The sequence below is a fragment of the Danaus plexippus genome, chromosome 20 (genome assembly GCF_018135715.1).
Source record: "Danaus plexippus chromosome 20, MEX_DaPlex, whole genome shotgun sequence".
Lineage (NCBI taxonomy): Eukaryota > Metazoa > Arthropoda > Insecta > Lepidoptera > Nymphalidae > Danaus > Danaus plexippus.
Genome location: NC_083550.1, coordinates 61,059 through 87,745, shown reverse-complemented (window position 1 = coordinate 87,745; position 26,687 = coordinate 61,059). Strand labels below are relative to the sequence as shown.

General features: G+C 37.1%; 3 protein-coding genes and 2 long non-coding RNA genes across 6 annotated transcripts; 2 read left to right on the top strand and 3 right to left on the bottom strand.

Annotated features, from left to right (window-relative positions):
- Positions 1 to 499: 499 nt before the first annotated feature.
- On the bottom strand, positions 500 to 1,981 carry LOC116774097 (small glutamine-rich tetratricopeptide repeat-containing protein beta-like). The gene has a single exon (XM_032666740.2). It carries the CDS (start codon positions 1,855 to 1,857, stop codon positions 967 to 969), a length of 891 nt encoding a protein of 296 aa, XP_032522631.2. The 5' UTR covers positions 1,858 to 1,981; the 3' UTR covers positions 500 to 966.
- A 352-nt stretch (positions 1,982 to 2,333) lies between these two features.
- LOC133319441 (uncharacterized) lies at positions 2,334 to 3,876 on the top strand. Its single transcript, XR_009753053.1, has 2 exons — positions 2,334 to 2,501; positions 2,917 to 3,876. It is a non-coding gene; the product is annotated as an uncharacterized LOC133319441 (long non-coding RNA).
- LOC116773913 (actin-related protein 10) lies at positions 3,654 to 7,393 on the bottom strand. Its single transcript, XM_032666491.2, has 7 exons — positions 7,144 to 7,393; positions 6,795 to 6,947; positions 6,499 to 6,607; positions 6,075 to 6,183; positions 4,391 to 4,740; positions 4,193 to 4,320; positions 3,654 to 4,111 (listed from the first exon to the last, which is right to left on the bottom strand). The coding sequence occupies exons 1-7, from the start codon at positions 7,218 to 7,220 to the stop codon at positions 3,895 to 3,897; spliced, it is 1,143 nt and encodes a 380-aa protein (XP_032522382.2). The 5' UTR covers positions 7,221 to 7,393; the 3' UTR covers positions 3,654 to 3,894.
- A 1,359-nt stretch (positions 7,394 to 8,752) lies between these two features.
- LOC116774031 (uncharacterized) lies at positions 8,753 to 9,470 on the top strand. The gene is made up of 2 exons (XR_004353742.2): positions 8,753 to 8,926; positions 9,120 to 9,470. It is a non-coding gene; the product is annotated as an uncharacterized LOC116774031 (long non-coding RNA).
- A 107-nt stretch (positions 9,471 to 9,577) lies between these two features.
- Positions 9,578 to 25,801, bottom strand: LOC116774098 (uncharacterized). Of its 2 annotated transcripts, XM_061523883.1 has the most exons (8): positions 25,703 to 25,801; positions 14,492 to 14,683; positions 13,349 to 13,453; positions 12,659 to 12,895; positions 12,282 to 12,472; positions 11,672 to 11,744; positions 11,379 to 11,504; positions 9,578 to 10,911 (listed from the first exon to the last, which is right to left on the bottom strand). In XM_061523883.1, the coding sequence occupies exons 2-8, from the start codon at positions 14,648 to 14,650 to the stop codon at positions 10,672 to 10,674; spliced, it is 1,131 nt and encodes a 376-aa protein (XP_061379867.1). In that variant the 5' UTR covers positions 14,651 to 14,683; positions 25,703 to 25,801; the 3' UTR covers positions 9,578 to 10,671. The 2 variants fall into 2 exon arrangements, with proteins under 2 accessions (XP_061379867.1, XP_032522632.2); XM_032666741.2 differs by lacking the exon at positions 11,379 to 11,504.
- Positions 25,802 to 26,687: the final 886 nt, after the last annotated feature.

Sequence of the window (26,687 nt, the reverse complement as noted above, 5' to 3'; positions counted from 1 at the left end):
AGATCAATATTTTTGTTAACATCAAGTTGCTTCAAAACATTACTGACTATTACTGACAAACTAATGTAAGCAATATTGTTCAGTCACCAACTCATTACAGTAACTGTAACACCTTATGCAGCTATAGATGTCTGTCTGTCTGTTTATTTAACATCCTACAGCCCTTGGTTTTGTAAAGGCTGTCTTCCTGAACACCACACATTACAGCTGTCAGCTGGGAGCCGTCTCCTCACAGACGTGTGTAGGTTATGGTGACCGCTGGCCTTCTCCGCTGGATGTGGCCTTTCCTCCTCCAAGACTCGCACAGACAACACCAAATGTATAATAGAAAGTAGTTATAGATAAATGTGACCTGTGGTCTTGCTTCAGGTGTGCCGCAGGTGTAGGATTCCATATAAATTTATTTATAATTAAAAATTTAAAAGTTTGAACTAACTGTTAGAGTAATGAGGATCAATATATGGGAGTGAGTGCGGAAGCCATGAAAAAAACCTTAAAATATTTTCAAAAATGTTTATTATTAAAACCAATTATTTAAATCTTAGCTAGACTCGTGTTGGTTTCCTCGAGACGGAGACCAATCCTCCAATCCCTATTATTTTTAATTTTTCTTTTGTTTTCTAAATGTGATACCCAGGATAGCCCGGTATCTTACATGAACACTCTTCTGTTCCCACACTTTACTATAAAATTTATTACCTAACTACTGATGTGTCTTCTCGACATCTCTCTCGTCCATAACATTGTTTAATTATAATAATTCTTCTTAAATAAAACTTTATCCCAAAATAAAATTTTGTTGTTGAATATTAACTCTGTCAATCCGGGATGGATCGAATGCACAAAGCAAATATATAACAATAAACATGTTTTAAAATAACCACAGGATATAATTTCTTGTCTTAGATATATAAATATGGAAATGGGTCACAGCTGCTGTAGCTATATGAGAGGAGAGGATGCGGTTCACTGTGGGTGTGGCGGCTGGTTGCCGGGCGCCCCGGGCGGACGCACTTGTCTCCTTAGCTGCTCCACGAGCTCCGGGTTTGCGGCTTGCATCTGTTGCGCCAGGGCTTGGCCCGCCTCCAGCAGCGACGGGGCCAGTGCGGCGTCCGAGCCGAGCAGGCCGCCCAAGCCGCCCCCAGCCCCCGCAGTGTTGGCCGTCATCAGACCCGAGATGAGATGCTGCATGTTCGGATCCGAGAGCATCTCGGTGGCCATGTTGAGGAGCGCCGGGTTCTGCAGCAGCCCGCCCAAGTCGAGCGGCGGTCGTTCCCCGCGCTCGGCCAGTCTTTCCTCCGCCATCTTGAGGTTCTCCTTGTAACTATCGTTGTCCGGTTCCAGCTGCACGGCGCGGGCGAAGGCGTTGCGTGCCTCCGTGTGCCTGTCGAGCGCCGTGAGAGCGATTCCCAGTCGTCCGTAGGCCTTACCGTAGTTGGGTTGCAGCGCTAAGGCAGCCATGGCGTCGGCTACGGCGGACTCGTGTTCCCCGAGTTTGAAATGTGCTGCTGCTCGGTTGCAGAAGAAAACCGAGTTCTGAGGATCAAGTTCGATGGCACGGCTATACTTTTCCAGGGCTTCCTTGTGACGCTCGGCTTTCATGAATTCGTTACCTTCGTTTTTTAGTTTTTCAGCTTCTACACGATCGGCCGGAGTCGCCCCTCCTCGCTGTTTTTTCACGAGCTGGAGAAGGTCGACGCCTTTGGATAGTTCTTCTGGAGTCAATTCGAATGCGGTTTCAATGCATTGTACGCCAACTTCCACGCTCTCTCTCGAGTCGGCACTTAGCAAGTCGCTTTCGAGCTGTTGTTTTAAAAAATTTATTATGCTCGCCGCGACTATTTTTATTTCTGACATTTTAATATCTTTGAATATCGTAAAATAAAGAGTATATAATTAAAATTCAATCAATTTCCTAATATGCTTCTTGGATCTGACGATAGTTAATTCCTCAGCTCTAATATGACAAGTCATTGACAAATGACAATTGACAACTACAAGCGACAGATAATTAAAAAAACAACAGATAATTGCTAAAAAATGAAATGGATCTAATTCGACTCACATAATTAGAGACGGAAAACAAACTCACCAAATATTAGCAATACCTAATGGATTAAAATTAGTAACGGATTGTATTTACCATTTATTTCAGTGTGATTCTATCGTTTAAGAAATACTTTCAAATCTCATCATTGTCACTTTGTGTTGATCAATGTCTTTAGGAGCTACTCTATTCTCTCGTTTAGGTATATAAATGTGCAAGACAATATTAGTGATTTCTTCATAGCTTAAATTAAAAAAAAACTGTACATGGTCAGTGATAATATGAATATAATTTATTTTTTTATTACAAATATAATATTAAGAGTTTTTCATAAGTAAGCGACTATTAAAAATATATCTTACAAATACGGGCTGTATTAGGTAAACCTTTTTTGACAAGTTTTATTTGCAAAAACGTCAAATGCCAAAACGCTACGTGTAAAATTTTTAAGTAGGTAAGAAGCTATTGGTTCATAAATTATTGAATTTTTCAATAGTTATTAATATTCATATTTAAGACTAATATTGTACTTTGTTGATTTTTATTAAAATTATATTTATTTATTATAAACACTTTTAGTAAGCTATCTTCATATAATCTGAATGCTTAGAGTTCTTTTTGGACGCCAATGTAGACTTCTGTAATAAAATTTATGAAATCTCGTTAATGATGTTCTTTTATCAATCTGTTAACATTAATGTTCGCTAATTCTCATGAAATGATTGATGATTTACAAATCAAGATTTCGTAGTTGTTGAAAAAAAAGTTGAGAACCTTATCGTTATGCATTGTTCCTAAATTATCCACTCAACATAAATATAAATAATAAACAAATTCTCAATTAATAATCCTTTAAAAATGTTTAAAAGAGACGAAACATCTCAGCACTCCATGGATTCACTGTGCGGATGCCGGGTCCATCGCGTTGCAGGGAGAGGAGCTTCAACAGTGCCTGGGACTTACCACCCAAGTGTAGGTTTAAAGGGGCCCTATTTAACGCGCGTTAAACGCTCACCTCCACTGTCCAAGTTCCTCTTTCTACATAACGAAATTTAAAACGAACCTGCTAGGGCTGCCTTTGTCGCACGTTCCAAGAATGAACTGATGTTAGTTCTTGACAGGCCCAAGTCTTTTAGCAGGTTGTAGAGAGATTTGGCTGTTATACCACTCTCTCCTTTTACAACGAACCTATTCTTAGTGCGTTCGTTAGTGAGCTCGTAATACTTGTTGACCTTGATGGCATGGGCTTTGAGTATGTTGGTTTCCCCACGAACCGTAAGCTCTATTACATTATCCCAAAATTATTGCGATCCCTGAATAACGCTGACGAATCAGCCGATAGCCCGAGCCACAACTTCAACATCTTCATGGCGCTTGCATCTAAGTTTAACAAAAGGTTTTAATTAAAATCATAGAAGAGGAAAGGCCAATTCAAGCGTGATATTAGATAATTATCGTAGATCCAAGTTTCTTTGAAGTTGCTAATCGGTTGGTTATCGACCTTGTTAAGATCGTTCAAAAAGCTATCTACTATTCCTTCTAAAGATGGAGTACGACCCATATCATTATATATAATTTTTAATAAAGGGAATAAAACGTACAAAACTATAAATAAGGAGTTTTTATTATTATTCAATATTATGTATATAATAATCTATATTATGTTACATTAAAAGACACTTACAGGTAATGATAGCTAGTTTGCGGTAATGAGGAAATCTTTGAGAATTTATTATGATTTTTTTGGAAAAAAAACAAACATTAAAACAGCACGTATCACCATGATGTGAAGCGAAACTAACTTCTGATGAAGAGAGACCGGAAGGTGAGTGTGTGGAGGATGTCAGTCAGCATTGAAGCTCCGCCCAGTGATGATGGTCGGGCGGCGTGGTGTGTAGCAGACACGGCCAGTCCCTCAGGCGCCGCGACCGGGAGTACACGTCTTTGAGGAGCGCCCGAGAGCCGCTGTCCGCTGCGCCCGCCAGCGCCCCGCCCATCCACGACACCGTGCTGTCCGGAGACGGCGCTGAGTGGAACGAGAACTGGAGTCCGTGCAGCGACTCACTGGAAACACAACATGCGACACCTTTAACAACACCGGCGCCACAGATCCTCGCCGCCAGGAGGAGCCCGAGTCGTCGCTACCTGTAGGGCGTCAGGGTGACGAGGTGTCTCAGCTCCGCCGCCAAGCGCGCCTTGAGCCCGGTGAGCGCCGCGCCGCCGCCCGTCACCAGGATGTTCGCGGCCAGCTCGCGCCGTACGTCGATCGGACACTGTGAACATGGACACGCAACGGTCAACGCCGCTCGGACGTCGTCAGAGTTCTCACCTCACCCTACCGACCTGGAGGATACATTTGAGCATAAGATCGGGCAGCGACGCCAACTCGTTGTTTCTAAGGAACAGCGTCTCTGCAGCTCGCTCGCGCGCTTTCCCGCCCACGGTGAGGACTCGATCCGGTCCGGTGACGGAGACACCGCGCGCCCCCACCGTGCTCGGGTCGTCCAGGGTGAGAGCACGTGCTCTGCCGGGCACGAAGCAGGCGCGCACGCGGATGTCCTCGAGGACGTGTTCCGACAGTTGGAGCGGAGCTCCGTACTGCTCGTCGAGGAGACGGGCGAGCTCCGTGGACACGGCGCGAGCTCCCAGCGGGCCGCTCTGAATGGCGTGGATGACGGGACTGCCGTGGACCACTACTCACAAACGTTACTTCATTATTGTTACAGACCTTACACTACGGCTCGTTGGTTCCTGAGGTGTCTCTATATATAACTTGACCTGCGGTCGGACTTCGCGACACTTATATGTATTACTGTCCGCAGTTTGTTTCTAACGCACACGTTATGATAGGCGATAAAGGACAAGTGAATATTATTATTTACAATGTTTACAGGATTCACTAAGACAGAAGTCTAACAAGAACAGTCTGGAACACATACACGATAAAAATAAATAGTAAAAACCAGATGCAGTAGTGTTAACACGATCATTCTGTCGTTGCTTACGCGGACAACATTTGAGAAAAACTTCTTTCTGAATATAAAACTCAGGCTAAAAAAGTTCCACCATCAAGAGAATGTTAAAGGATAGATTTCATAGCTTGGTCTTCCTGCCGGCCACCCTTGCTTGGACCATCTTAAACCCATAAAAGCTTATTTAGGCCGATAAGAAAAACAATTTATCTCAAATCATATCTTTTTTTAGGAGACAAAATTGCAATTACAAAAAGTTTTTTTTACTTTTAAAGGTTTATTTTTGTTAAGTCTTCAAAATTAAAAAAGGATTTTAATTAGTCATATTAATTAAGAAAGATTGTATTTTCCTTATCCAGGTATTGAAGTGTTCCAAATATGTCAGGGGCGTGCACAGAGATTTGGGGTAGGGTAAGCAGAATATGTATAAAAAAACAATTTTCATTATATTTACCTCCTCTGAAACATTGAAAATATTTGCGCATAAAGTAACAGAAGTTCGTTCATAACTAACATCTATATATTTTATAACTCTATCAACTAGCTCTGAGACTCGAAAGTACTTTAAAACGATTACGATCTGTTCATCACCGCTTTAGAAAAGTTATTTAAATCGGGATATCCAGTGGTGATCCAATCATTCTTATTATTATTATTTGAAAACAACAAACAAGGAAAACAAAATAACTTATTTGTGTGTACACAACCTGCTGGCTAATTAAAACTTAACCAAATCGTGACTTAAATGACATATTATTAAATGTTTGTAAGCATTTGTATTCCATAATGTAGTATTAAAACTATGTATGCAAGAATTATTTGCATCTATGGTGTGCACGCCACTGAAATATCTTATGGGTGTCTTCCCCTGGGTCACCGACACATACCCCAGGTGTTGACTAGTATTACTAGGCTTTGAAGACTTAAGTCAAGCTCAGGAGAAAGTATTTTAATAAAAACTCAAACATGAATGATACAGCAAGAATATTTAAATAGTTTTCATAATGTAATTTCTATAATAATAAATTAGTAAGTCACTAGTAAGTCCTACTCACCAGCCACAACCTCAGCTTCAAGTGCTCCAATGTTAACAACAAGTGTGATGTTTGTCCCCAGTGTGAGGGCACACAGTCGAGCGCTGTCCGCCCACATCACACCCGACACCTGACTCACAATAAAACAAAATACTTGTTACAAGTAAACACTGATATGATTCATCAAAGACCAGTTAGCTTTAGTTTTATTCTGAACAATTGTCACAAGAACAAGTGTGACAAAAAGTGTATAAAACAATCAGAGTTTTGTTACAATCAGCTTACAAAATTTATAAATGTTTTACAACCATATAAATATGTTATTTGAAACGGAATCAATGTTACTAAGACCATGATAAATGGATTGTTTGGTGTACAGCAACAGCAGCAGCAAATTAGAAAGGTGCCAAACAATATTTTAAATTAGATTTAACAATACCATTACCTCATAATGCATGAACAGCACTTTGGCTAGAGTCTCTCTAAAGAGTGTAGGAGTTAGGAGAGATTCCACTACTACTACTTTACGCTCCTTAGGATTCACTAGAACATGTCTGTAAAGTAGATATTGAAGGATTCAAATTCTTTTTGCTTTCCAATGTCTCTTTTTTTTCTTACAAATAAGATAAATAGAAACAATCACAAAGTATTTCTTTAGCAATCTTCAGTAAAACTGACTTAATATTTTGGAATTGGCACTTTAAACAGAAACAACTTACAGAATTTATTTTAGAAATATACCTGAAATACAGCAGATGCAGCATATGTACAAGGTTTTCATACAGTTCATCTTCATCTTTGTAATCATACACTTTCTTATAACATTTTTCATCTGGGCTCCAAAAACTTGAGGGAATGATACATCGTGGCGCCGCCTCTCCCGTAAAACCGAATCTGACGATGTTATGATTAACAAAAGCGTAGGAAAAACAGAGTTAAGGTTAAAATCTTGGGATATTAATTATTTATTTATATATTTCCAACTTTTATGAACACTGCACTTCAGCTATACGACCAAGGTATCATTTGTAGATAACTTTAGTGAATTATAAGTTCAAGAGAGATTTACTATAATGATATCATAACTTACTTGGTATAGTCATGACCAAGATCCAAAACCACTGCTTGCTTTTCTTGAATAAGGGCGATCCCTTCGTAAAGGGCCATAGTGTGATATAAATAATAAACGTTAATCTACAATACCATCTTCGGATACTAAGGGTATATTTATATTATAAAACTAAAATAATAAAAAATTGAAGTCAGGAAACACTCAATAAGCTTAAGAGTTGAGAGTCGAGACCCTTTTCTTTGACAGTTAAGTGTTAACCAAGAATTGACGTTTAACATTTCTGATTTTATAGTTCACGATTGTCAAAAGTGTTTTACTTTTGTATAATATCAGAATGTAAATAAAATCTTTTATTTAATTTTAAAAATTTCCATTTAGTTGCCATTTAACGTTTATATTGCCAAGCGCGAGACACGCAATCTTGTAATAAGAGGCCAAAAATGCTTTTGCAATTTTAGGAAAAAGTGGTGATTCTCTTACACTACTGAATTGATATAAACCAAATGTAGCTAAGATCCACACCAAAAAAATTTGTTTTCAAATGACTAGTACCGAATCCAGCTGAGAGCTACTTTGCAACGAACAGATACACACACACATACACAGACACACACAACGACATTAAAAATTGTAACACACTTCTCTTCGCATAACGTGATCAAAACGGGATATAGGCATTAAGGGATTTAGTATTAAGCTACACTTTTTAATCTATATTTGTGTTCGCTCTTTAAACCATATTGTAATATTAAATGAAATACGTATTTGTTAAAACTAGATATCACAAATTAATTATATATAGATCATAAAAAAACTGGGAGAAGTACTTTTTACAATGTTTTAATTAGGACCTATGAATATGGTGACGACAAATGATTAAATTTGAAGGTTGATGTTGTTCTTAAGAGAAATCATAAACTGATAGTTGGTTATTCTATGATAGTGAGATTTAAGATTTTCGCGAGTGAAATGAAATGAACATTTTTAGATTACTACGCGCTATTTTATTACTTTTAAAACTACACACTCCCGACGTTTCGGTTATTTTACAGCAACCGTGACCAAGCTCAGACGAGATGATTCTATAACGAGATATTCAATGATAGTTACAGCGATGAAGTAATTGTATATTGGTGTATGTGGTGTCATCTGAGCATGTGGCAAGAAGATTCAAATTTATCAATTTCTTTTCGAAAAAAAAAATAAGTTCCCACCCCGTTATATAGCGCCTTCGAGTCAGAGGAACGTCCTAATGTGGGTAGTCGGAGTAAGAAAAGGGCGATCCTACGAGAGGTTTGATTCTTCTGTGCTTCAGATATATATTTTTCCACCGGGTCTCCTTAATCCACATCAATGTCACAGACTGCTAAAACATAAGTCCCCTAAAACATCCACAAGGAAAAGAAAAGAAAACGTCGATAGAGTGTAGTCTATCGCATACCGGACAAATGTACTCGTCAAATGTAGTCGACAAATGTACCTTAGTCCAGTATTATGCTTTTTATTTTTTTTATCTAATCGTATGATAACGTGTTAAAGTAAAGTTTAATTTAAATAAAAACAAACTCATTTGAGCGTTTTAGGTATTATTGGATTTTTTATTCTAAAATAATAATGAAACCTCGTTTGTTGATTTCGACTTGCATCGATGAAATATTTGGCGTTAAATAACTTTAAATGACAAATTTTAGCTCGTGAAATCACAACAGTCATATATGTATATAATTTCCTAATGTTTTCATTACTCAGTCAAGTTTTTCTAAACATTCTATAAGATTGTTCTAAAAAATCATTTCTTAAGGTAAGTGTTTTAGAATCTTAATATTTGAACGGTGACGGAATGGATGAGTAGTGAGCGTAGTACTTAATGATGATTGAAACTGTGATCATTTTCATTAGCAAATAAGTTTTTATTGCATAATATTGTATTTTAATATACCTATAGACAAATTGCAGTATCATATGAGTTAGTTGTATTATTTTATATTTCACAGAGACATGCGTTCATCACGTCCAGTTCTTCAATTATATCGCTGTGGATCATCCGACATTTACTCTTTAGAGACATTCCCAGTGAAAAGTCTACGTGCAGGTATATCTAGCAGTACTAGCAGTTCTAGCAGTTCTGTCACCCGTGAAGCCTGCTGCACACGTGGTTCGCGCCACTCGTGCTACACCATTGGCACCGTCGGAAGCAAAACTTGCAATACTTGCAACACCAGCGCAAGACGTTCATCACAGTTGCCGCTCGTCACCAGCAAATATTCCAAGAGACATTGTTATATCGGTTGCATGGCGAAACTCATAGATTCTTTTTTGAATAATTACACGTAATTTTTACAATACATCCTAGTTTGCTGGATCTTTCGCATGTCATTAAATAATCTCACATGTTTTTAAATTGAATTTATAGATTTCATCCAAATTAGGTTCGAAATTGAAACTACTTAAATTATTTACTAATCATTTATTTTATGTAAATTCCGCTATAATACATATTTACAAAAGTAAAAACGAATGGAGATTGTCACATTATATAAAAGCTTGAGCAAGACGGATCTACCGCCTCAAACCTACAATAGGTACTTAACACTAGCTGAGACGAGCCCGCGGCGCTTTACACGAAAATGATCACAGCATGATTCATATGGACCGACCAGCTTAATTAGAACCCGGGGTGAAGTTATAATTAGTCTGGTCGAGTTTTAGATACAATTATTTACCTTTCTACACGGAATTAGTACAACGAGAAATAAGAAATTAAATCAAAGTATTTATATTGTTTAGGGCAGCTTCGTCGGTTCACCGAATCTAAATTACATGTCTAATCTATAGCTATATAACAGTATTGAATCTTCCGTCTGTGATGGCGTCCGGGGATTTCAATAAATACAGGTCAATTTGCTTCGACCACTTTCACTTGACGGCATCGAATGTACTGTGATAAAGCTACTAATAGTTAACCCTTTCCCGCGATCTATACCTAGTTTTGCTACCGCTACATTTGAGCATTTATAAAACTATGAAATGTCAAGTATCTATATATTTAAAGGTAACGCAAAAAGAAAAAAAAAGGTTATTAATGAAAGCTAAAGCAAAATAATAAATAGTTAATGAGTTTTAAATAAATATGAATATGCTTTCATTTGAACATGATGATATTTCATGAGGCACAAACGTCGCCGATGATAAATAATGTAATCAACTACCAAGGAATCACATAATTCATCTAAAAATTGACAAATATAAGTAGGAGTATCGCGACACTTGTACACCATGTTTTAATTACTATATTGCGGCTACAGGACATTTAGCTTTTAATCTTTACAACAGTAATGACAGAAAGCACCCGATCGGGGTTATTAATATTTTCGTGTTCAGTCAAATAGTTTTTAGTGTCCGCCGCGGTAATATTCTAAAGTCCATCGGCGATTCGTGTCGGGGTTGGCATCGGGTAAATGAGGAAGAATTATCTGAACCAATGCCAGCCGCGAGGCGAGTCAGGTCGATCGTAGACACTCGTTATTAAACTAATCGCGAAACGACTTAGATGATGGATGTGATGAGTCGAGCCTTGAAGTTGACTATCCTCTCAGAAGTCTGCGCGATGCGGAGGATGAGGTCCTGGATGAGGTTGGCGATGCCTCTGTTGGCGATGATGAAGAGCCGTGTGATGGGTCCGGGGACGCCCTCCGTCAGGTTGTCTCCTTTACCGGCGCTGGCGTCTTCGCCCTCCGCGGCGCCTGCGTCTCCTGACGACCCACTAGACGACGACCCGGCCACCAGCTACATGCAACAAGAGCGGTTGCTGTTATATTTATATACAAATGATGATAAATTGTCTCAACTATAACAGTATATGATTTAAAATATTTAAATTTCAAAAAGCATACCCTAATATTATTATTTAGTGCGACTATATTGCGTACATGTTATGTATATCTATAATAGTCTTTAAAATTATTCAATAAATTGTTGGTGTTAGTACAAAAAGCGGAAAATATTTGAAATAAAAACTACGCAAGCAGAATATTGAACTCAAAAATTAAAGTTCCACCAGCAGCAACTCGACGCTTTCGACGACTCGACGGCTATACAAATATGTGACTACAGGACAACACAACTACACGCCTACACAACTACACAACTATACGACTACACAACTAAACGACTACATATTGATACCAATACACAACTAAACAAAAACGGCTGAATTATCTACGACAGGACAGCTCGATCAATCTACTGAATACTTGTGTAAGGTCGTTGGGGTCGAGGGTGGCGGAGTGCGAGGCGGTGATGCCCAAGTTGAGAGAGTCCGTCCCCGAGAAGATACGGAAAGCGGATCCAGCCGCTCTTGCCACGGCCTCTGCTGGACGCTGGAACATTGGCGAGTACAACACACCAGGAAACCGACCACTCATATAACTAATACTACACTTTGGCTTAAAGATTTATAAGAAGATAAAGAATACATAGAAAGTAGGAAGAGCGGACGCGACAGCTTCATCAGATGTTAACTACTTTTTATATATCTAATACATACTCTCACGATGTCAAATAAGAAGTTGCCGGAGCCACCTCCTCCTGATGAACTCGAACCTCCAAAGTTAAGGAATCTGAAATTTATAATAAAATATAAGTGAGTTTATGTTGGCCTTGGTGCATGAAATTGCTAAACAGAAAAAATAAGAAAGTTAAAAAAAACCTTAAAGTAATATCGAATAAAAATATTTCAAATTAATTGCCAATTTCAATAGAAAGAATACTTCTTCTCTTTTAAAACATAAATCGCTATTCTTTTGGACGGCGTGGACTAAGAAAGACGGAAAACAATATGTGTGTGATACCAAGAAGTATAATTAATTATATTATTCTTTGGAGTCATAGAAAAAGCGGTAACAATCGATTGCAACTTGAAAAGATCACAAAAACGATCATGAGTCGCGCTCTCGATGTATTGTTCGCCAATGACGCATTGCGGTTACATTGTCGGTGAAGGGGCGATAGATTTGCAATACTACTCGGCTGGGAACTTAATTCAATTATTGACAGAAAATTATCAAAGTTATAATGAGTGAACTGAAGAAAACCTCTAAACATGAACAGGTCATAAAAGCGATGGGGTCCTATTTTTCATAAGTAAATGTGATTACCTTTTATTTCTATTTTCTTCACTGTCGTCAGCATCATCTAGAGAAATCTCATCGATGGTGGCCGAGTTGGTCTGCGCTGCGGTCTGCTGGTCGTCGCTGGAGGCCGCTTGGTTATCTCCGAAAGCGACTCGAACCTCGGCCTGCTGAGACTCTGCTCCGGAGAGCAGCTGGTTTTCTTCAGCGATGGCATTCTGCAAAGTATTTTTCAGTAAAAGTCTCGTCCTCGACGGCAGACAATGATCATGGGATGGGGTCGGGTGATCGTAATGGGTGACGATGACCATGACGTGACGATGGCGATGGAGGCGTGCGGTCTGCGCGCGCCAGCTCTGCAGTCCTGTGGCAGGCTGATGTGGCCGATAATGCGACTCTCATACCGGCAGGAGGAACAACGCGCGTCTCCTTCTTTCCGGAGCGCTGGTGCTCGTGCTGGTGGCGGACGCCTGCGGGTCGTCTTCGTCGTCATCATCCTCGTCGGAGTCGTCCAGCTCGATGGTTCCTCCACCGCTATTGCTCTTCCCGCCATTGCGGTTGCCTAGGAAGGCGCGGAGAAATACGGGCCCGAATACTTTCAGCACCGCGCTGGTGATATCCTGTACCTTCTTTTCGATTATCTAGAACATAAGCCGCCCTTAGCAAACCGTTAACACCGTGGTGCAAAGCGTCTACAGCGATTAAGCTCCTCATGAGACCTGTTTAGTTTTTAAAGCGGTTAAAATTACTATGAAGTAAGGACAGGTAGGTTAATATTGAATGTAACATTCCAAGGGTTCTGTTTAGCGTCAATGTTTGGGTTATTAAGGTTATGTTACTATGAAGGATTTATTACTTCGGCATTAAAACTGCATTCTCATAAAATCCAAAAGCACTACTGATCACGTCTTGTTTATTGGAACAATAAATTGGTACTTACTTTCAATGAAATAAAAATTTATTCAGATATATATTTTTATAAAATTTTATAAAACATCAAAACATTACAAATAATTAGTAAAATTTAACAATAACCTTTAACTACATAATGTTCAAATAAATCTCGAGAACTACAGTACATTGTGCTTTGATACCTGAGTCAATGATGGGAACAGTTGTCTCAGGATGCCGATCGTTCGCTTGTTACGTTCACTCAGCTCAGACCCGGGAGCGCCAAGGTTTAGGGTCGAGAGAGTCTCCTGCCATAAACATGCTCATTATTCTATTAATTTTGATAAGGGAGTGAAATATCGATAATCGACATCCAATCAAACGAAGAGACGGGCGTACGCCGTTCTTGTAAATAGCTTGTTCAGATTGAATTAGTAACCTCTGTCTGTATACTACCTCATTCATAAATCTAGTAATATATGCTGCATGAGACGTGACGATCCAAAATACAGACCAAGGGTACACTCAACTTATGACTAGCCACTTCTCATTAGGGATGTGGAAATTATTTTTTATGCCAATTTGTAGTTTGTGTAATTGTAGATAGTCTTTTTTTCTGTTACACCACTCACAAGGGATTACAAAATTGAAAAACAATTACGTAGATTGTTTTGAAATTGATGGAGACGAGACCCGTTCCCATGACGAAAAACGTCCTCTGATTCTAATTATTTTAACATTAATGGTTAAATATAGTTGCACGCGAAATAATAATTAGCTGTGGCGTTACATCTCGTATGACCATGGAACCTTCAAGATATTATTGAAGATATTGTTTAAAGGAAAAAAAATTCTTCTGAGACCTAGTTCAAAGTACTGCTGCTGGGTTTCCTGAACGGCATTAAACTGGAACACACCGGTGAGGAAGAAGAACTATATCCCTTGCATATACAACATATGTATGTGATGTACATGTAGTCAATAGAAAAGTATTTAATTTACACTTCGCGTCGTAATAAAAGTGGCTAGGTTATTATAACCATACTATAATATATTACTATCGCTCTAAGTACGATGTGCACAGTGTGAGTTAGCTAAAATTAGGGTCAGAGACAAAACAAAGGGGAAAAAATATGTTAATGGTAATTATTTCTCGCGGCCATATTGTTTGCAGCGTTGAGTGAGTAAGGAGGGCGGCTGTTGGCCAGGCTCACAAGATTGCCTGGACCACCTCCGTGGCACGATGTACAACTTTTTCTAAGTTTACAGATTTTAAGCTTCTTATTACATAAATATTTTTAAAATATGGAATTTTGTATATTAATTCGAGTAAGATTTATGCCAACCTGTGCGCTGGCCGCTGGTGCGATGATTTCAATGATTTCTGGTCGGTTGTCGTCTGCGGGCTCGGGATTTGGGTTGGGCTTCGCCGCAGGCGCCGGTTCAGGGGCAGGGGCGGCGTATGCTAGCGCCAGTAGGGCGACCATATATATGACACTCCTCATACTTCTTCCTTATCTTCTCTTGATAACAGTAAACTGAAATTTTGATAAATCTTTAAAAATTACAGATCACACATTCTGAAAATTATAATATGATGCTTTTAACGAATACTCGTACTATTACTTTGTGTTGGAGCGCCTAAATGTTTCTATAGTATTAATACCTACTGAACGCAATTATAACACAACTATTCGTCGCAACTTATTTCAAACCAATAAGATTATTATAGAATAATAAAAAAATGTGTTCGTTAAATAAGAACATTTCTTTTAGTGCTTTAATTCAATGTATAACATTACACTTAACGTATTTTATACTGTTGCTATCGAAAACAAAATATTAAGTATTGTGACTTTGAACTCATTTTAAAGGGAAAGTGTAGCGGACAACCTTCAGCTCAGTCTACATTTAAGTGACCAGTTTTATTATTATTATTATAAGAAATAACTCAATTTTAAATATCAAGAAACGTTGATAGTTCAAGGAAGTTAGGACACGTAAAGGCATGAAGTAATGAAAACCATTGCAATGTTAACCGTAACTTGAACATTGAAACGAATATGGAAATAATGGAGACGATAAAAAGTAACTTTAAAATGTGACGCTCCCATTAACCTATAACTTTAATGAACCATTTCTTATCTTATGATCGATATCTAACATTAGAGCAAGGATAGTTATAATTTCTAAGAAATATGTTAATAAGATATACATTTATTTATACGTTTATATTTGACGAGGTCGAGTTGTTTCTGTCAATGTGGGCGGTTGCGTTAACTTCGGAGCATTAAACGCTTGTGCAACCATTAATTATTATGTTAATTTAATAGGCCATCACCTGTAAGAAGCGGAGACTTTTAACATTTGACCTTTTCATGGTAAATTTATAAATAAAATATTAAGATTATAAATAAAATATTCTTTGATTTCAGTTAAATACTTAACATTTAAGAATCATGGTTACTGTACGTTCTTTTCTGTTCTCTTTAATTTTGTACATCCATTTAATATATAACTTAAACGTGAAAGATTTTCAATCAAAAATATTCGAATTATTATCCAAAATTGTAGAAAAATTGCACAGCAGTCAAGTGAGGGTATTTAAGAAAACTAAAAATTTGCTTATACATTAAGAAATAAAATAACTGTTAAGAAAACACTTTAACAACAAGTGTTACGACAACATTACAATATAATAATACGGAACAGAAACGAAAAGGCTTTCAAAGACGAGAAACATTGAAATGACGAAGTGGAATCAAACGAAACGTATTATTGATAGAGTGAATTAGTGGAATAGTTATGTAACTGTCTTATACATAGGGATATTTGACTCGTGTCAATAGGAAATAATTAATAAACGATGCAAAAAAAAGCGAACAGAATTCATTATTACCGACCTTGGCTTAAGGTCCATTGCATTAATAATGAATGTATTTTTTTTATATTTTATAACACGATTAAGTAACAAAGTATTTCGTATTCGGTAAACGAAGGCGGCGGTCATGTTATTTATCACCAACCTCCTTCTCCGCATTTACTTCTTTCTGTATTTCTCTTTTTCAACTCCTAATGTTTCTAAGTTTATAACCTCATCTCCCTCTGAGTGCTCTACTCGATTGGGAAACATTTTTCACTACCGTTAACAGTGATAAAGAGAATTAATACAGCCTAAAAAATAATTTACGTTAATAAAAGTAGAAGTCAAATATAAATTTCTTAATCAATATCTGTAAAGTCATCTCGTGAAATCATAAGCCATTTTCATCTACATATATTTACGACACAATTTAAATATTTCAAAATAACATTTTGTTTGAAAACCGAAGTAAATGTCTTGGTAATATAATAATTACTTGGAGCAAAATATTAGCAAATATATAGCAGTGGTAATTATAAACCGTGTTTATGAACGAGCGCCGAGCGGTGCCGCAAAGCTGACGAAATACCGTAAATCACTCAGATCAAAAGTTAGCCAACGACAAAGAAACTATGTCTCAAATAACGTTTACGTGCCTGTATGTCTCACTCCGTTCTCGTATTAAAATTTATTGGAAATTTTGATATAAACGTCGAGACTAATGTACTGAGCAACATTGGTTTATATGACAACAAACGATAGAAATATATTGTTTACCAATTTTTATTAGTATTGCACAAAATAAAATCGAAACAGTACTTTTGGAGTAAAATCAAAAAATATTAATATAAAAAACCTCTGTATAGGAAAATATAACCTAATGTAACTGAAAGGTAATAATCGTATCAGTCTCACATAGTTAGTTGGGCAACAGTCTCCTAGCTCAGCGAACATATCAACATATATCTTTGTTTTGTAATTTCTAGTCGTTCTCGGTTCAGAGACCCAGAAATGTGGAGTGAAGACTGAGTGGAACCGATCTGGTACAATCTGGTGCACGTGCGTAATGCTCACGATTCACTCGGACGATCCCGATATGGGACTCGCCACAACAGACGATAGAAGCGGTGGCGTTACAGAACATCATTAGAATGTTATCTCATCATTGGAAGGTGTCAAATATTATGTAAAACTTGAAAACGTCGAGTGACGAAATAAGAGAAAGATAAAACACAGCGGGACCTAATTTTTTTTAAGCATATTCTAATAATATGTCATAATAAGAGAACGTTGTATAATCATAGAGAGGGGTGTCGTAAGTTTAAAACCGTTTATAAATTATAGATCTGCTAATGGTAGACAAAACAACTCATTGAGGATTATGTAAAAATATTTATGTAACAGTCACATATAATTTGTCACATTAAAATAAACGTGATGTCGCCGAAGACACGCTCTTGATTGCTGTAATGAGTCGTTGTTTGTTCAGCGACGGATCCGACGGAAGCGACAAGACGAGACGCCGCCTGTGAGGGACCCGGAACACTCACTGTGAGGTGGTTGTGCGGCATTTGTGATATCCAACAAGGAAAGGAAATTATCTTTTCAAAGAATATAAGTATAAGGTAGTTATACCGGTAGCTGATTCATTTAATTTAATATTGTGGTTATATTGTTCATGATGAACTAATTTCATGAAATTACCGGTGTCCTGTGACTGTCCTTGTGTGTGTGACGTGTTGCACCATTGTGTTGTCCGACGTGTCAAGTCAGCATATATCATATAACAAGATAGAACTCAAAAGTCACCGTCTGTGACTCGAGAGACAAAATAATTTCCTCAATAACATTATCATATTAAAACTAATAACATTGTCTATTATAATAAATACATGTAGACGTACATACATATACTACGTGATGAACGTTTGTTACTAGATAATGTCTCAGAATGTTTATTTTAATAGTGTCCGCTGTCTATCACAGGGTCACAGGCACCACCGCTATCATTGATAACTGTTTTAGTTTATGCAATCTATACGTCACTGTTACGAAAGTCGAGTAAACAAAAATGAGACTAGTTTTATTCGAAGGTTACGTAACATTGAGAATAATTTACTATATTTATATATACATCTTTATTAATGTAGACCAAATGTAAGGTTTGCGAGTCAGCGGTCCGTGTGTCCGGTTGTATGTAAGCTACTGTCGTAATCTACCACTATGTTGAGGATCAACTCTCCGCGTGATCGAATTGATAAAGATCTGCAGCTCATTACCGGAGGAGGATGCAATCCTCAATGCTCTCTAATGTGAAACAAGAATGACGTTCATTCTTGGTAATATATTGTTACATTATTTTAATGAAAGCCTCGTTATGTGACACACCGTCACCATCCGCTAGTTGTCTGTGTGTCTCGTGTGAGCGAGCTGCGACCTAACAGATAATATCTCCCATTATGTGTATATTAATAATTATATTAACTACATACAACGTGTTCGGTGCCCTCGTCTTAGGTGAAGTATAGAGTCGTTTACACTTTGTAACGCATGTAACAATGAATAGTAACACAATCCAGGGCTTCAAATAATATGTTCAACATAGCACGACTTGTTAAAGAATTACAGAGAAATATAAAAATAGAAAAGAGACGAAGATATTAAATATGACCATTCGATAACAGACGGACTGCGACTAACCGTGACGTTGATATAGTTAGCATGGCTACAAGGACCTGAACGAGATTCATCAAATAAATACATGCGTTTGAGATGTAGTATTGTTCGAGTTTAACGGATTATATTTCACTCGGATTATTGTGTAACATTTTTTATTTCAGTGTTTATTATTTATATCAACAGGTAATAAATAATAACTCGTTCTAATTTAAAAAAACCAAATAAGGGATGTGTCTACTTCCATAAGCTGTGTTCCGATTGAGGCCCTTGTCTTTACAATTAATTGCATCGTTATAGTGTGTTTATTGAATACTAGGCTTGAGCGACGACATCGTCCGCCAATGTTTTTTTTTACCTTCGGAATACATGTGTTTATTCCGGCAGTTCAACTTTTATATTTGACCTCATTTAATATAAATCAAAGCTCACTGACTGATATTTCATCTGTTATTGATATAACGCTCGGTCGAAGGCCGCACTACAACTCTGAATCGGCATTTCAAAGGTCACTGGACCTGGAACTCTCTCATGATCTACTTTTTAAAAAGTTGACGGGAGGTTAAACCTTAAACGTCTCATAGCCTTCCGTCGTCATATAATGAACTTATTACAACACACGCAACTTTTTATTTTGGGCATTTAGTGTTTCAGGCTTTGGAATAGAAATGTCTCCAATGTTGTTAAAAACAGAAAATTAAGTGAGAGGACGATGAAGCATGTTGTTGCAACACATCGCAGGTAACGAGATTGTGGTATTATTTAATGGTTACAGCTGGAATGTCAACATCCGTCTGGGAAATGAAATATTATATTTTTAACATTTTTTAGCGACATTCATTACGTAGTGAAGTCAGAGCGGATCAGAGTCACTCCTCTAGATTTAATATTCCAGTCATTAAACATACTAGTTGTAGTTAAGTCTATTGAGAGACACGAAGTTTATTTTTACTTTTATAAGGTTTTTTAAAAGATACAGAAACATACTTAAAGATGTTAGTGATTGTTGTGTGTTGTGTGTTGAAAAAGTCGTGTACTCTATATGTTAATTAGATTAAGATGTTTAACTTTATTGATTTTTTCTATGTTAGAAAACCCTTTGGAACTTTTTACTTCTGATAGACGCACTTTGAGCCGCAATAAAATGTTTCTTAACAATTAAGGAATTTAATGAAGTGTATAGAAACACAAAAATAGCAACAGGTTTAAAAATGCGATTAAAGAATATATTACAGAATTAAAGATAATAAAAATATTTACGAGAGCTTCAAACATTACAAGAAAAAATGTGCGTCGAAATGCGTTACACAATATGAGTTGAGAAACATAGAGCTAGCAACATGACGCTCGATTGTTGCTACACTCGCTGAAAATATATTATTTATGATTAATTCAATGCGAGGAGCGCGTTGATGTTTTTTTATAGGAACGTAGCTGACTACTACGGCGCTACGATAAGCTTACATAATATTATATTATTATATGTCTTAATGGATTAACTTACGACGGCTTTAGGTCGATCTTTATAATGAACAGACTTCATACAATATATTTGGTTATTAATGTATTGGAGATACATAGAGCGGTAGAGTAACTACGTACAACTTTTTTCAAGTGGCCTTGACCATTATACATTTGTATGTTAACGCGACGTTGTATACATACATACATACTTCGTCGCGTGACATTCGCTACATTTAACAACAATCTGCCAACATGGCGGATTTAGATGATTAATAATAATGAGGGGTTCGTTATATCTCGATCCAATATGAATTGGTTTAGAAATCACCGGTTCATAAAATTCATCGTGTTTCATTAAACTTTAAAAACTTTAAGCAAAGTGTTAAAAAATAAACAAAGCAGAAGGAACGTCTGACTAGTGATTTGTTTCTATACGAGTTTGATTCATTGGAAGTTCTGTTTTACGAGGTGGGGAATAAAAGGGATGACAGGTTTTAACGATCGACATCAATTATATCGGTACGACGTTCGAAGGTTATGATTTATATATTTATGAATAAACTTATAGTTCCAAGACGCCTCCAACACCTTTCCACGAATTTGGTGTTGAGATTTTAATTATAGCACACAGGTTTCGATATCGAGATGACGTTTAACTGTAAGTAAGTGAGTCAGTGAGAGTTACCGCGAAACTTATTGTGGAGACTCAGACTCACCTCTCGTCAGGTCTCGTCACAAAACACCGACCACAGAACGTTATTGACCGTTATACGGACTATTGACTCCGTAATGAAATTAAACATTTCATTATAAGATAAAGTCACACAGAACCAAATCCACCCTGTATATATATATATAAAATCATCAACATGTGGACGAAGTATCATCCGTTTCAAAGATAACAAACACAATAAACAATAATTACGATAATTGGTGATGTCTTATCGTATATCTCAATAAAAATGAGGCTATTTGGCGTTAATACTGGGCAGTGATAGTTGGTGGCCGTTCATGAGTTGTGTAACGAGAGTTTTTATTTTGCTCTCGATACGACCAGTCGGAGGCTAAAACAATTAATTTATAAATTAATCGCCTTTCGAAAATATACGTGTTATGTACAAAATAGAACAATTCAAAATATTCATATAATGGACATAATTTACTTCAATCGAGAAGTATCAGATATTCTGAGAGTAATTTACGAGAAAAATAACTATGAGGCTATTAAACGAGCGTAGTGAGAGTTCTCACCACAGTGTTCTGATCCCGAAACGTTCTGGAGATCTTTTCATACTTAAAGTTTGTATGGAATTTAAGTTTGAGAGAACTTGGCTTTTTTATTTGAAACTAATAAAATTTTTTCACTCTAATCAGTTGAGTAATTCTTGCATGCCTAACGAACATACTTATATCTGCACTGTATACCTACATATACTTTCACTAGTGCAATAAATAAATGTAAATTATGATTGACTCGCGCTTGTGTGCGTGTGTTTGTGTGTGTCGTTACCTGTTCCTGTAAGTATATCACTGGGACGCGTTACGCACTTTCTATTAATTGAGTAATGTTTGTTTTTCATTATTTAGAAATAAAATATATTATTGATTATAACGGTCACTCGATCCTCGAACTGCGGAAGCCGTACGTGTCTCGTGTACCGAGTGTTTACATAACACCTCACTATTATGAATATTGAAAGATTTTCTTATAATATATTTCATTATTACTTTTAAGATTTACGAAATACGAGCATAATCTATGGCGACGTTAACTTATATACGTGAAGCTACATGTTATTATACTTTCCTACTTTAAATTAATAAAGAACGATGTTTTATTTAAAAATAATTTTCCCTTCAAATAATATCAGGTCATGAACTGTATCTTTTACTTGTATTACGTTAATACAGTTGTTATTATGCATGTGTGTTTGTGTGTCAGTGTTGTGCGCTGTCCGCGGGGAAAGTGAAGTGACGTAACGGTGACGTAACTACCACCGACCGCCGACCGCTCATAGGACGAGGCCTACTGTGTCAGTGACACGAGGATTACCAAAACTGAAAAGGGATCAGCACCCTTAGGAGACACTCGATCAATTAATAAATAAAATATACTGAATACTAGTGAATGTGTGCGAATACGCTAATCTTTGTCCTTGTTTTAAATAATAACAGAGAAGTTTGAAGACCATTTGTACAAGTAACTGTTTTATGTGATTACTTTAACGTATTACGAGCACGTCGACAGTCGGTCTCCACTCCATTCGTCATTATATCAATTGATGTAAAGCGTTCTCATTTTGTTTTCATATTTACATCGCTCACGGTTATATTCTTTATGTCTTCCATGCAACTCGTTTTCCTGTTCGTGTTAAATTAACAAACAATGTAGAGGTCTCTTGACGCAACTATCATGCAAACACAACACTGATGACATTCATTATATACGTATATATTACGATAACAAAGGTACCGTCCGTCCGTCCGTCCGTCCGTCCACCCGTCCGACTCCAGTCCTTACTATCAACTCCATATCAACTTCCCATTGTAAGCGACGTTCAAGTTGAAGATCGAAGCGTCAACAATGTCAGTGCGAATGTCAATAATGTTCGCATTTTATTTCACAAATATCAGAAATTGACGAGCTATCGATAGACGGAGGCGGTGTGTATAGACAGTACTAGTATGTGTTTTATATTTAGCATCGGCATGTTAAGTGTTATAACAATGAACATGTTCAATATTTACTACCGCGTCTCCTGCACTACACCAGGACATACTCGTCGCTATAAACTAAGCTTGCGTCAAGATGCTAGCGCGCGGGTCGGAGGTCAGGTCGGTCGGGTGACGGATCGCAGTGAGGTCGCTGGTGAGTGTAAGTGGTTACGACATGCAGGTTACGATACGACATTAACGGATGGTCGCTCGGGTTCCACGTTTACTATTACCATTATTATGTAACGAGGAATTCCGGGAGCTGGAACTTATACTATAAATAAATAAGACGTTATATTTAACCACGTAAAGCTGAATGTCATTAAGTTTACCATCAAATTAAGTTTTATATTATTTTGTAATGTCGTTATAATTTTGGTCTTGTGACTCACTTAGAACCGAAATAATTTCACTTTAATTTAACTAATGGACGCCTGTAAAATTTTAATATTGTGCCTATTGTAGGAGATATCTACGGAAGGTTTTTGAACGACGGTATAAGCTTAACTTTTCACATGAGAAAGCAATGGTTTTAAACATCTTAATTTTAAAAAATGTCACAAGTTAAATGTTGTGTAATAAATTAATACACCTCGAATTTGTATTGCAGTCATCACTTAAATAAATAAAGCCTCTAATAATGGTATTTATTCCTTAAAAGGTTGTCGAAGAATTGCAAACAAATATTTTTTTCTAAAAGACTCCTCTATGTATAATAGATAAATACTTTTATAATGTTTATTAAATTTTATATATTTCAATATTTATTCATTCAATATATTTATAAATAATAATAAATTTGCCAATTCTCAAAGTTTCTTTAATTTAGTTAAACATTTCATCTTTTTAAGTAGGAGAATATTTTTTTATTAAAGTATGACGATTATTCGACAAATCGTCAGTTTGTTAATAAACGCTAGTTCAATATTAACATAAGATGTCATCGAACGACATGCCTCCGGAGCGAGAAGTCGGAACATCCGAGGTTCACGACCGACATCATCCTCAAACACACGAGGAGACTTCTTTTACAATACTCTTTAGTTTTCTCACAAATCGTGTCTTCTTATAAGGTATGACTTATATGAATGTTAAATACTTGAAGGATTGTGGTACACATCTTAAAGTACGGATGGATATTTAACGAGTGGTTCACAATAAGGAAAACAATAAAATACAAGCCAATACGAGCGTCATCGCTTTATAAATAATGATGAGAGTTAATGTGTCGTATGCGAAGTTCTGGGGAGTTCGTTTTAATATTCAGGAGTTGGCGGCGATTGAGCCGGATTTAAATTCTTATTTAGACCTCAATTACTTAAGTGATTATGTCACATACAAATTAAACTACAGTCTATTTCCTGCGCTGAATGAAACTACTAATACATTTTCTAGTGCCTTTTACTTGTCGGCCAACTAACCAGCCAACCGTTCAGATACTTAACAATCTCGATTTATTTCTTTGGAGATATATTCTGTACTCTAAAAACACAGAGATTAAATTGTTAATTTAAATTAATTTAAAGCGTTGGGTGTTGGTATGAGCGAGTGACAACAACGGAGGCATCCTAGCCATTATCAAGTGTAGTGTCGCAAGGGATCACTATGCTGATCGCGTGTCTTTGCATAATAATTGTCGACGAAAAAGAGTCATAGTTAGATTTCACATTTAGAGGTTACACCGGCTTAAGATAACACTGAAGATATGAGGAGGACCTTCGCTTTATGTTATTCACATACGAAGTTGAAGAGCGGCCGCGCAAGGGTTCCAGACGTTAAGACCACACACTATTCGTAGTTTGTGTAAGTATCGCGTTCGTTTCTTTAAACGAAATGTAATCGAATAACAAATTCGCATAGAAAGGCTGTTACATAAGTCGGAACACAGCGCTCGACGCGAGACTGCTGGCTTCAATGTAAGCAATCATCAATACAAACATATCGATACGGGCTATTTTATTTATTCGCCAATTTACGTTCATCTTCAGGTTTCTGGTCTTCCATGACACAATATCTCACATGGCTTGAATAGCCCTTATCTGTCATAAATAATTCCATTTTTAAATCTTCACCAATCTTTAAATAATTTCATTTGGTTACAATGCAAACTCAATCTCTGTTCGTTGGGCGAGTGTCCGCGGCGAGGCGGCTGTCGCAGCGGCCTTGACCGAGCGTTTCTTTAAATCTTTATTATGATTTGTTTCGGCTTCAATCAATTTATTGAAAGCTGATATCTAACTTCGAAATAAACCACGAAAATTATTGAGCGTGGCTGCACGATTGACAAATAAGCAGCCGTCGCTTACAATCTTATAAACAAAATAAAACAGATTGTTCAAAACGTGTTAAGTTATTGAATACTTGAAATGCTTATAAGAATTATGATGAGTTCACATATAAGGCGACATGGCCTTGACCTCAGGCTCATTTCACTCATAGAATCACAAAGTTAATTACAAATCAAATTAATTTTATATTATAATGCATCCTGTTATCGATAGTGACGAAGCTTTACCAATTCAACAGTATTTCTATGTGAAAACATTTTAAGACACCGCTAGGAATATGATAAGTCTTTAGATTATTAGTGCAATATCAGGCTCACGTGAAAGGGTCCGACGACCTTCGGGCAATTTAATCGGAAACACTTCACCGGCACCGATAGCAAAATTAGTTCACAAAGTATGAATCACAAAATACGGTGTCGGTGTAAGTTCCGCCGAGGCTCTAACTAATATTCCTTCAAATTAATATTGAAATAAGTGTTGAAACGCGATGTGGAGCAACGGTTTTGATTCGGCGATAGAGCATCGGCGGTTATGCAAGCACGGGTACGTACCGGTGATGCGCGTGCGGCTGGAGGGCACGGAGGACACGTGCGGTCGGGGCGGGCGCGAGACGCGGAGTGCGGCACGCTCACACCACCCTCGTGCTGATGGTCGTGTCCCCCCACCCCCCTCCACTTCAGCCCCTCCACCACCGTCAACAACACCACTGACACCGCTCGCTGCTCTCCTCTCAGCTACAGAGTCGAAAAACTTCCGTCATCTGTAAAGTGATAAAACTCATGTCCAATAATGTCTTCATTGTCACCTGCGAGCTTACAAAACCTATTGGGTGCCCTGAGTCTGTTGTCAGTTCTAATACAATACTTATACAATACTTTAGTTACTGGGATTTCATGGGATATGATAAAACAAGATGTGGATGAAAAACTCATTTAGAATACTATCTGACATATTCCTGTTTCTTATCACGTCCACAACATCTGGAGCAATCGATTGGAGTTGATATTACACAAAGTTTTTTTTATAACAAGTCGCTAACATTTCGTGATATATATCCTTATTTGTTAATTAATTATTACCGTGTAATCCTTGAAAGAATAATTATTACAAGATAGAAACACAACTATCTTTTAAATAATTAATTAAGCCTGGACGTAACATGTTTATTATTTGTTTCTTTTTTTTCTGCCGATTGAAAGGTATTTTAGCTTGCTGCTAAAAACACAGCTGAAGCTATTTTTAATTTTTTATATGTGTATGTATACTTTAACTATTCAGGAATATTTTTTTGAAACTGAAATTAATTTAAACAAGCTTTTACGAAGAATTCTCAGTACTTTAGTTCTTATTATTTCTTCTTTATATTAATTCATCTTTTTGGGAACGTCTTTAAGTTTGAATGTTTTTCTGGTACATAAGGAAAAGTTAATTTTATATCGTTATATCCCTAAAAGAAAAGACATTGAAACCCATCACGAAATTGTTTTCCGGCAGGAGACCAATAGCAATGTCTATTGGTTGGTTGGTTAAATGGTT